Here is a 12352-nt window from a genome sequence, read left to right on the forward strand (position 1 = left end):
CATACTGTTTCCAAGCTACAACTTGCTGATTTGGCATCACACTTCAGTGCTTAATTTGGGATAAGCAGAAAGTGGAGAAGCACAGCATGTATTTTTCCCTAGCCTATCTTCTACCTGGGCAATAGAATTCATTTACCTGTCATAAATGGCAATGTGTGTAGGCACTACAAGAAACGGAGGGTTATTGACTTGATATTAAAGCGTTGCCTCATCCTTCCTTCCTGTCTCTCTTGCTGTGTACAATAAGGACTCTGCAGTCCATGAGAATAAATATAGGTAGTGCAAATTCTTGGGTAACTTATGTTCAGTAAATATCTGAGGTGAATGTGTACTCCCCATTCTCATGGCTTTTAATTGTTGAAAAATAAAAAAAAACAACTCTAAAAAATGTGAATACATGCTTGAAGGATTACAGTTATTGATTTTTATCTCATTTAGAATTCTGAGTTGCTTCCCTACACATACATGTTCTGGTGGTGCTGATGTTTTAAACCATTACTTGTTTTGTATATGCGTTCATGGTACTGTTAATTTTCTACAGTTCTAGAAAGAACAGCTGAAGCTTTTTATTCCATGCCGGTAGGAGCAAAAGGGAAGGAAGAAAAATGCTGAGAAGCTAGAATAAATTATTAGGAAATTGGTGTTTATTTCTATTAGGAGTAAAAGTGTAAGAAAGCAGCATGAGTTGTAATCTAATGAGGGAGATATTTTAAGCATTTTAGTTTTGTTTGTCTGAAAAAAACCACCTACAGTGCAGCTAAACGCTTTGTTTAATTACTGTCATGTGTAAATACAAATTTTGATAAAATTCTTCATGTTTCTTTCCTGAAAAAAGATACCATTTAAAAAATTACCAGTAGTTCAGATTTAACTTCTTTGCAGAGCTTGCTTGTGTATACAATTTAATAATTTTAGTTTGTCACCACTGAAAGTCACATTCATGGTAGTTCCCATTACAAATACCATCAAAAGGAGTATTGTGAAACCAGAGATCATTTCATGCTCAGAAATGAATGTTTGTTTACATATTGCACACATTGTCCAACAACATGAAAATAAGGCCTATGCCTAGTCTCTCTGCAGTTGTGGAATATTAATAACATGTACATGTTGTTATGCATATAATGCTTAATTGAATACGCAACTGTAAAATGACCTCTCTGGGTTTTGGTTTTCGGTTGTTTGGTTTTTTTTTTTGATTTTTCCTTAGGTGGTTCGTTAATGATTCTCTGTTAACCTGATTTTTGCCTCATTAGTTTACACAGGCTACGTGGAAGTAGATACTCTTTCTGAAATTATTCCCATATTTTAGATATCACTGCGTGAAGGGCTCCATAAAGACAATATATTTAGCTCTGACACTCTGGGACTTGGAATAGTTTGTGTTCTCTGCATTGGAATTTTATTGATGCACTATAGTTTATCTGATGAACCTCAAACATCCTGTAGGTGGGAACCAGGAGATGGTGTGCTTAAGTTTGATTTCCACAGCCTTGTTTATATACTGTAATTTATGGCCTATATCACCCAAGGCTGTAAGGATAGTCACGTATGAATTGTGGCTTCCCTCTCACCAATGCAAATACAAAACATAATACAGGAGACATCAGGTCAGTTCAAAGCAGAAGGAAACAGATCTGAATTTTCTAACAGAGTAAATTTAAGTTGTGCTTAGCTATGTTGCCTTTCAGATTGCTACGTCAGTATGTTCTGTGGGGTTCGGTCATCTTTATCTGTACTGCCTCCTGAGAAGAGATAGCAAGATGATTCATTTCCAGCTTGCGATGGCTATCTAGCAGACGTGTTTCTAGTAGAAGGGATTCTGTCCAGTCTCTCTGGCATTGCTGTAGACACTTAAGTGGCAAAAGCTTATTTTAGTGCTGCCTCCAGAAACTTGCTTCCTAAATGCATGAAATACTATAGCAATAGAGCGGGCCAGTCGATTTGGGTGGCATGGGCGAGGGGAGATAATAGGGATGTGTGAAAATAATTGCAGAAATTTTGTGTATGTGTGAATCTGAGTTAGCTTAAGCGTTGCTCTTTTTTGTAACGGGCACAAATGAGGATTGAAGGTTTATAGTGAAGAGTTGGTGTTCTTGTAGTTGTTATGAAGGATGCAAGGCATGGAAGAAACTTTCTTAATTGATTTTTCATGTGTTGGAGATGGTGAGGGTACGTCTTGAACCTTAGCTATCCCCGAACAAACCTGTTCCGATGGCTGCCTTCTAGTGAAGCGGAGCAAAGCGGTGAGGGGCTGAGTTCTGCCCAGCTTTTCTGGGTAGCTGCTCAGACTGGGATTAGAGAATGCCCTCGAAGGCAGGGCTCCTCGGTTTCCCTCTTTTCTGTAGAGAGTCTGGGCCCTTAAACTAGCTTGGTAACTTATTCTGGTTATACAAGGAACTGAGGTCACCTTCTCCTTGCGGCACCTCGGTTTCATGCTCTGTTCTTGCAAGTCCAGCATACGCGTTCCTATTTTCCCTATACGCTTTTTATGGTCTCTCTACTAACCATCTCTTTGACTAGAAGATCCAAGGGGCTCCTCTGGCTGTTCTTGCCTTGAAACCTTTAACTTCAGTTTCCTTTGAGACCAGAAAGTTTACTTCCTCCGTCCAAATCCAGTGCTGGGTCACCAGTTGGGATTTCCAGCAGGTGGAGGGAGACGGCGCTAATCCTGTTTGCAGACTTCAAGAGCGCGAGGCTCGTTCCTCCGGTGTTGCTCAGAGAGGAAAAAATGCCCAATTTCGTAAATTAATGTAAACAAATTCAGTACCGTGTTTAGCTTTGTTTCGGAAGGCAGTATAGGGCTGACTGGAGTGAAACGTTCATACATTCAGACAGCGGCAGGAGGGATCTGCCGATCACAAAGCCCTGCAGCCGCCGCAGAGGCAGCCTTTCGTCCTGCTGGCGCTTAGTGCTCGGGCAGAGCGGCGCCGAGGGCACCCGTGGGGCCGGCCGCGGCTGGAAGGAAGGCCGCGGGTTTGGCCGCCGCGAGGCCCTCACCCCCGGCGGGGGCGGCGGGCGTCCCCCGGCCCGGCCGCCCGCCCGCAGGCCGCCCTCCCGCCCGGCGCGGGGCGAGGCCGCCCTCCCGCCCGCCCGTCCCCAGCGCTCGGGCGCCGCCTGCTGCGCGGGAGGCGGCGGGCCGCGGCGGGGGGAAGCTGGGGAAGCGCCGGTGCGGCCGGCCGGCAAAAGCAGCCAGCTAACGAAGCAGTTCCGCGGTCTGAAAAAGGCTTCTAATAAAAGCTGCGGTGGCGGAGCAGCTTCACAGGCGCGGAGCGCTCTTACACGTTCAAATAAAAGTCCGCACAAGTTCGCTGCCGAGATAATTAGGTCCTTTCCACTTATGTCCTGTGGTATTGATTCTTCTGTCGCAAAATTAAACGGTCTGTAGATTTGAAGGAGTAACATTTTATAAAAACTTCTGAAATTGTTCAGGTTATACGGATGCTTGCCAGCTCTGAAATTTTTATTGCTGCATAAACTCAGGGAGTATTTATAGACAGATCTTGCTTGTTACGCTGTGTGCTTCTCTATGAACAAAAGCGCTGAGATTTCTGAGAGATCTTTTGGGGTTTAGTAAAATTAATTAAATAAAAGCTTGGTGTTACTACAAACGTCTTATGTTATTGAAAGACTATGACAGGACTGTTGTACTGTGCCCTGAATGCAAAGTTTCCAGGCAAAACTGGACTGCAGTATATCTCGGGCTGAACTTAAACACACTGAAATCCATTATGATTGAGACAGATTATTCCAGTAGGTGTTTGTGAGTTGTTTGGGTTTTGGGGGTTTTTTTGTTTGTTTTTTTCTGTTGTTGTGTTTGTTTTTAATACCGATGACTTATACAAAATGGCATATGCCATAAACGTTACTCGCTGGTTTGGGAGCCAAGCCATTTTCATCGAGAGAAGTCAAGTCGTATCTTCCTTAGCAGTTTGAAATGTGAAGGGCTTGAATGTCATTTTATACCAAATAATAACTAAAGGAATGAACCGCAATTAGTTATTCAAGATGTTCTCTAATTCCAAAGACACTGGCTAACTTCCAGTTGGGGAAAAATTGTCCTGAAATCATTTTCCAAGATAACAATAATGGAGTAACTTTTGGCAGATAAATCGCTTTGTTACTGGAGCGTCTAGGTGCACCGTTGATACCAGTAACGTAATGTGTCCATATTTCCATAATGGATTTATTATTTCTTGACAGTTATAGGATTCATATTATTGAATGGAATTATTTATGTCTATGTGTTTGTGTTAGGTACGAGGCAGAGTATAATACCTGTAGGGTATGTATTTCAGCTGTGGTTTCTGAGTATCAGTGGTAGTAAGCAGTATTTTATTTAGTTTTGATGAGTCTTTCCAAAGCGGTACCAATGCTCTTACATCTAGCAGTTGTTAAAAACCATGCTGAACTGTCAGACAGAATTTGCATAAAGAAAAGTAAACTTTGGGTGGAGCCTTAAAACTCCCGAGATGTTTATTTAGTTACTTCTCAAGAAACATCTGATTTCTGCAGTTGCCATGAGGGCTCCAGGTGCCTTTTCAGTGTTTGTCATACAGCTCACTCAGGACAGTAATACCGGTTGTTTACTGTAATTGACTAAAAATGCAAAATGTTTAGAATCTAGCCAATCAATAACAATGTTAATAGCTCATTCAAGTCTATTTGAGGTTTTTATTATTAATTTTTTTTAGGCATAAGCTTTTAAAAAAAAAACCAAAACAAACATATTTCAATAACTTACAGAAGGAAACGCTTTTCCAAGCCACTGCCTGGGGCTCTAGTGTACTTTTTGCGCTTGCCTGTGTTCTGCATGATTGTAAGATTAGTAATATGGTTGGTTATCTTTTATGCCATATAAAATGCCAGTGATGCTGTACAGATACATCAAGTGACTTATTTTTTTAGCAATATTTTTCTTTTTCTTTCCCCTTGTATTTGGCTAGGCAGGTTTTAACTTCTCAAAATGAACAGTTGTGCTTTAAAGAGTCCTTAAAATTGAAAGCAAGTTTTATTTTTACTATCTACTAATGTATAGCCTTTTTAAAGAACAGCTATGGCATGCTGACAATGACTGGTTAAAAGCACTGAACAGTTTGAAATGCCATTTCAGTAGGGTTTATTAACTTTATGGTAAAGAATCCTTAAAACCTTTTATTGCAAATGGATTGAAGTCACATAATTAATGGAATGTACAAAACTCATTTTCCCTAAAAAATACCTTGCTTATGGGTTTTGGGGTTTTTTGTTTTTGTTTTTAATAAATGCTCAAATCATACAGGCAATGTTAAACATATGTTAAATACATATTCACTGTACTATTTATAAAACTTTTTCCACAGATTACACCACCTCCCTCACTGTCAGACCCACTTAAGGAACTATTTAAACAACAGGAGGTTGTAAGGATGAAACTACGTTTACAGCACAGTATTGAAAGGGTGAGACTGAAGTCTTTTTTTTTTTTTTTATTTCCCAATTTTAAGCTTTAGGGTTTTTTCTTTTTCAATGGATAGACTGTATTTTGCTCAATTTAACAATGCTTTAGAAGTAATCTGCCTTCTATCCAAATGTATGAATTAGAGAAACTTGTAAATACAAAAAAAATGTTTTGGACAGCTGTTAGCAGAATACTTAAGTCAGTAAGATAGCAGTTTTTTCCTGTTAATTGCTCTAAGATGTGGCCCGCGTTTTTCCCGGGGCAGTGGGAGTGGGAAGAAAGCTGCAGACTCTAGTTCTGAAAGCTAATAATCGTTGTAGACTTCAGAACCAAATTGGCTGAGTTAAAAGAACTGAAGCAAGAGTAAAGTCTGTATTGGTAGAAGACACATGTGGCTCTAAGACTAAAACATCATTTGCAATATTCTGCTTGCAAAAACTGCCTAAAATTATGTTAGAACTACATCTGTAGGCTTAACTGAATTCGAACACAGAAATTGAGAAAATATTCCTGGTTTAAGAGTATTCTTTATTTTTAGGTTGCCCAAGCCTTTTTCCTTGGCGGCCTAGATTAAGATATCTTGTCAGTATTGTGAGCCAGATTGCTTGTGGACACAGGCAGGACCCCCTTTCTCATGAGGAATGTGTCTTAAGGGTTTCCACACATTTATACAAGCAGCTGGCTCATTAAAACCCGACGTGGTAGTTTTTTGATTAAGTTGATTTCAGTGCGGCTTAACAAACCAGTTGAGGGAGGGGTTTTACTTGAATTCAGTATTTCAGTGTACAGCTAGGTATAAAATAACAAGCACAAAGAACGTAAACATGGTTCAAGTTCTGACTGAAAAGAAATTAGTTGTAACCAAAGGAAGATGCTGCTTTTTCTGTTTTCCAAGCTTTTTATAATCCACCTTGTTTTCTTTTGATAAAAATTAGAGCCATTATGTTGCAGAACAATAAACACACATGTGCATTCTTTCATGTCTTTTAAAACTCTGCATATTTTTAGTTACTTTGCTCAAATACACTGTTCTTCAAATCAAATCCACTTTATACAACTATCAGTCAAGTTTGGCCAAGTGAGCTATATTTTTCTTGTCTCAGTTCAGGAAAGAATCTTTGTCCAGCTACGGATTTACGGAGTTTCTGCATGTTGTTTAAAGAAAAAAAAATGTAAAAAATTAAACATTATTTAAATTATCCTGCAGATTATATTTCTTCTTCAGTTTGCTTGGCCATTGTGCCTGGCATGACAAGCATGTGACAAAAAGTCTTAATACAGTCAAGACTCACAAACCTATATCCCAACCATGTGTTCCTCATACCTTTCATCTTTCATCTTCTTCATTAGCTAGAACTTGCCTCAGTAGCACTAAGTGGAAAATCTGGGCATGACACTCAGCCAACAGTGGTGGTGAGGAAGAAGGTGTTTTCAGTTCTGACATTCAGGGAACCCTCTTTGCATCATTAAATTGAAATTTTGGATTTGATTAGATGAACAACCGTTCCTCCCTCCACCAGCCCATTTCTCACACTGTTCAAAAGTGTAAGTCCTAAAAAGAAATGTTTAAATGAATGGACATTTATAGGAATCAAACTGAGATGCTTAATTTACCAAATGTATATTTATATGTTGATATCTTATTCAATTAGGAAAAGCTTATTGTTTCTAACGAACAAGAAGTTCTACGTGTTCATTATCGAGCAGCAAGAACGCTAGCTAATCAAACACTACCGTTCAGTGCCTGTACTGTTCTGCTGGATGCCGAGGTTTATAATGTGCCTCTGGATGCTCAGGTAAAGAGATGTATTTCAGAATTTAAGACAAAAAGGTCTTTCTAGCCTGACTCAAAAGGAGTGTTTGGAGAGAATTCTGTTCCCGTGCTGAAAATGTCATTGATTTGTCTGGAATTAAGATTTTGCACATTATGGATTGTTACTTTGATTAGGTCCCACTTGGGTGTACATTAGCAAGAGGGATATGGGTATATGTATGCTGGTTTTCTCTTTTGTACCACATCTGGTTTTCTTTCATCTCCAGAAATTAATGAGAACATTACTCTGCTGGTATTTATGAAATCAAATTTCAAACAGAACATATTTTGGAAGCTCACAAATACAGCTTCAACAACAACAACAAAATTATCAGAATAGAAGATCATTTTTGTCACTAGTGCAGAGAATCAGAATGCAGTAGTGTGTGAAGTGATGAGATTGGTTCATGAAATTTGGAAATATTTTGTGGAGATATTCACATAATACTTTTCTCCTCTCTGTAAGGCAGTCATTAGAATTTTCTATAAAAACCAGATGACCAACACTGAAATGTTGAACGCTACCAGATGAAATTATTTTTTTCAAAATCACCTCAAGCTCCATATTATTTACATGCGCGACGTTATTTACATGCTCAATGTTGGTATTTAGCTCCTGATTAAAACCTGAAATGAGCAATATACTTTATAATCTGCATCCCTTTTATGGAGTACCGCTCAGAGGTTTCCTGCAGCCATATCTCCAAGAGAATATAATTTTATGGTTTAAAATAATAATTTATTTTGTGAACAGGTCTGCTAACTAACAAAAACGGAAACAGCATTCAGAACCTGTTTCAGTGACTGTGAGGAGCGCATAATGCAAGGAAGAAATTTGATGTTACAGATATAATAAAAGTGTTGATGCATTGGATGTTGGGCATTTTAAAATGAAACGCCTACATTTCCAACATATGTGGAATTCTACTTTAGACCTGCAGCCCCTTATAGAATTATTACAACTTCCCGTATTTCCTCAGTCTCTTATTACATTTTTTCCCCATCTTTAAAGAACTAGAGCTATGCACAATGAGGTGATTCAGCAGGAGACAGCAGTTTTATGGAGACTGTATTGTTCTCCCATTTTAAGCTTTATACCTACAAATTTTTAAATCATCGTTTCCTTAGTAAATCTAACTGATAGGACAAAAATGAGCTTTTTTTTTCCTCTTCTGTTAACAGTCCAAGTATCATCATGGTTAGTTCTGAAGTTCAGAATCTCCTTTGCTTTTTTTCCTGCCTCAATTTAGAGGCCCTGAGCTTCTTAGAAATTTGAGATGCATCTGAGTTATGCATGTAACTGCATTTTTATAGTTAACGTTTTACAATTGATTTTAAATGAGCTGATTCTATATTTGAATTCTGTGAAACAAAAGGAATCTTTATGGGGGGAGAAGTTGTTGTGGGTTACCCTCCCCCCCCCAAGTATTGCAGCTTTTTTGACCATCTATATAATAACAATAGTAGTAGTAAAATGCCTCTCCTTCCTCCTCACTACCTCAACAGCTTTATGTTTCGGTCTGTGGTAATTTTTCTTAGAAAATGATAATACTGCACATAATGTTCAACAAAGTATTAAATATATTTTTTATTATAATTGAAATCAATGTTTTAAACTGCCAACTTGATGCTTTGATTTAAATTTGCTTCATGGGAAGAATGTAGATGCATAAGAAACCATTCTCTTGTAATGCATTCTGCCACTTCCCTGTTACCCCACTTGCAACTCTTAAGTTTGTTCCACAATGAAGTAACGTTTCTGATGAAATTTTTCTTGTATTTGAGCAAATAGCTCGGCAAGATTTGTAAGCAACGATCTGGTTTATTTTGCAGAAAATGACCACCTCAGAACCGGCTTTGTGGGATTTCTGAGTCTTTGGAGGCTTGCCTTTACGGCCGTGCATATTGGGCAGACCTTGAGAATCATACTTCGCAGTCGTATGGGCCAAACCAGAGATGGGGGAGGGAGAAGGCCCAGTTTCTGGCGAACAGACTGTTAGCTGGTCACGGCTCACCTAAAGGCCTACAGTTCAGGTTTACAAGATCAGTGTTGTTGAGGGCTCTTTCTAGAACCAACTTGTTGAGCTGTCCTTGATATCTGAAATCTCAGCTGGCTTACAGAGATTTCAGTCTTTGCAGGTTTTTTCTTGTTCTTGCCCATTGCTACAGTGTACAAACTCCTGCAGTGTCTTTTTTTGTTTTCCTAAGAAAGTGATAGCAGCTTCTTCTATTTAGTGATTATTATTTAAATGTTAAATTGTCATAGTCTGGCTTTAGGGCTATCTATAGAGTATCTAGTTTCTCACGATGGGCAGATGTGACATTCCAGATTCTTATTAAATAGTTTTTGGGTTTTTTAATTGTTTCATTGAGCAGGACATTAAGATGTGTCTGCCCACTTTTTTTAATCTCCTTTTGGAGATTTTGATGGTAAAAAATATTTTTTTTTATTATTACTTTTGAATATTTGTGTAGCCAGTTAAGTCAGGCTGCTTAAGTTTTCCTTTATTAATGTTTTTTGCTTTCCTGAGGGAATATTCATTTAATCTGTTACTGAATTTTAAAGAGAACAAAGAGATAGCAATTTTGTGGAAGGTTCTGCCTTGTACTGATTAAGACTTCAAGGCATAAATCTTTAAGCCTCCTACTCTAAATTTCAAAAATAGAGTACAGTAAATAGCTTGAGGGAATCTGAAAATACCATTTTTACTGAGCAGCTGGCTCACAGTGAAAGTGGTGGTCAACATATATGTTCATATATACCTTGATACTTTGATTCAGAGTTTATTTTTCCATCTGAAGCATTGTTTATGAAGGTCCCACAAAGCAGGTTTTATGTTTTAAAGTATGTTTAAGACTGAATCATCAAATAACCTACCGTTTGAATAAAATTTTTTTTGCAGACTGATGACAGCAAAACATCAGTGAGGGATCGATTTAATGCAAGACAGTTTATGTCGTGGTTACAGGACGTTGATGATAAGTTTGACAAATTAAAGGTACACTTTTTTGTCTTTCCACTTAAAAAAAACAAAACAAAACAAAAAACCAAAAAACCCCCACCAAACAAAAACCAAAACAACAAAACCTCTAATGTCACTACGAAGGTGAGATGAATAAATAGTAGATTTGTATGCAATACTGTAGGCTATTGTAGAGGTTTTAAGGGCAACGTAAAGGAGGGTCTAGCAGTATAAAAAACTAACCTTTGTTGCTATATAGCTTAACGGAATAACCTGCAGATTTCTAAATACATAGTGGGGAAATTACTTACTACCACCAGAGAGACTCCTAGATATTTTTTCTATTTTCAAACTTGTTGCAATATTTTTTCAAATATTGAAGTAACTTCTTTCTCAATTTTAAAATAGACGTGCCTTTTGATGAGGCAGCAGCATGAAGCAGCGGCTTTAAATGCAGTGCAGAGACTGGAGTGGCAGCTTAAACTACAAGAACTTGATCCTGCTACATATAAATCTATCAGCATTTATGAAATTCAGGAGTTTTACGTTCCTCTTGTTGATGTTAATGATGACTTTGAATTGACACCAATATGACAACGAGCATCTTCTGGCTCACCCTTTCCCTTGGGCAACTAGAAATTGAGGTGCAGTGATACACAAAGGTATTTTTCTTTTAAGACAGAGCACTTAATTCTGTGGAATACTACTTTTCTCAATCATTCAGGTGTTCCTTCAGAGAAGTGTGGCACAGGCTCTCGCTCAAACACAGAAGATGGATGCTAATCTGAAAGTCAGTTTCCCAGTAAATGCCATTATCTGTATTTTAAAATTGCCTATAGCTTTAGCGCTTATTGCTGAAAAAGATGACGAAACATGGTGAGTTAACAGCGCTGGAAGCTGTTAATAACTAAAACAGCCACCAAAAAACAAATGATACTTAAAATCTGCTATAAAGCTTTGTATTATGAAACTTCAGTAACAGTTGAACTCCCACAGAAAACTGATGAAAAAGCCTGTGGAAGAAGATGTAAGACTTGGAGGAAAATAGTCTATTAATCTTATTATATTTTGTAAATTACTGTACAGTTTTCTTTTTGGAAAAAGATGTAATATTGTCTTCATTTTTAAATAATTTATTTTATACATATTGTGCAAATGTAAATAGTCTTGTAATTAATGTTCAAACCTGTATAAAATAGATATTTTAACTGTAAAACTGTTTTTGTCTAATGTTTTATTGGACCAAAGTTGTAGTTTTTATTAAGTGTAGTGTGTTCCTGGTTGGCAGTTCTTTTTTGTATGGCATGTGTTTGATTTAGCTGCTTGTTTCATCACCATAACTGTAAAAGAATTGAAACTGAACTGTATTGCATGCTTCACAGAACTCTTTACTCCTTTACTTCAATAACTGATACCTAAACAATTGTAATACTTACAAAATCATATTTCATATTAGTCTGCTGTTGTAATGCCATACCTATGACTTACTATACTGAAAATATTTTTGTGTAAAACAAAAAAACCCCTTTTGCTCTTATATGGTGGTCTCGTAATAGAGCCTATTTTTTCCAACAAAATGCCTTTGAATGAAAATTCTTAAATTGTATATTGTCTATTTTAATATTAATCTATGGAAGGATATGTAAATAGTTGTAAATATAATGTTTAATAAATTTTATTGGTCATGTTACTAGTTGGCATTTCTTAATATTGTAACACTTGCTATATCAAATCTTAGCATTCCTGAAATATGTTAAGGAGGCTCAATGAAACAAACAAACAAAAAAATTCCCGTGTTGTGAAATTTAACGCTTTCTCATTCTTCCTACTGTTAATGAGCAGACAGTTAATTATTTATTAGTAGGAGGTTACAGATATTCATGAAAAAGATTTGTTACCCTCTAGTCCGTAAATTATTCAAGAACGCTTGGGATCTGATGTCTGTGAAATTACTTCTGAAAGAAATGGGGCTTAGGCACGAGACCTGGTTACCCGGAAAAGAGATTTAAAGTACTTGGTTTGAACTGATTTTTAATTACTAGGTGAACTACTCCAGAGGGCTTATTCCTTCTGCTTGTATGACCGCCCAGGGTACCTTTCTTGCGATGGAGAACCAACGGGCATTGAAGAAGAGAC

The 12352-nt window shown here is 37.5% G+C and overlaps 1 protein-coding gene across 7 annotated transcripts in view; it reads left to right on the forward strand.

Moving 5' to 3' along the window:
* ANKRD12 (ankyrin repeat domain 12) overlaps nucleotides 1-12352 on the forward strand; it is a 68243-nt gene that overhangs the window by 55631 nt on the left and 260 nt on the right. For 5 of the 7 annotated variants that reach the window (XM_087756565.1, XM_087756535.1, XM_087756578.1 and 2 more), the window contains 4 exons: nucleotides 5343-5441; nucleotides 7093-7236; nucleotides 10157-10252; nucleotides 10625-11906. In XM_087756565.1, coding sequence (XP_087612691.1) covers nucleotides 5343-5441; nucleotides 7093-7236; nucleotides 10157-10252; nucleotides 10625-10810 — 525 coding nt within the window. In that variant the 3' untranslated portion in view covers nucleotides 10811-11906. Of the gene's footprint in view, nucleotides 1-5342; nucleotides 5442-7092; nucleotides 7237-9086; nucleotides 9288-10156; nucleotides 10253-10624; nucleotides 11907-12352 lie in introns of those variants that run through there. The other 2 variants (XR_015704596.1, XR_015704595.1) reach the window with 2 other exon arrangements.

The sequence above is a fragment of the Nipponia nippon genome, unplaced genomic scaffold, assembly GCF_047370975.1.
Source record: "Nipponia nippon isolate SJK-2023a ecotype South Korea unplaced genomic scaffold, ASM4737097v1 scaffold_1, whole genome shotgun sequence".
NCBI lineage: Eukaryota > Metazoa > Chordata > Aves > Pelecaniformes > Threskiornithidae > Nipponia > Nipponia nippon.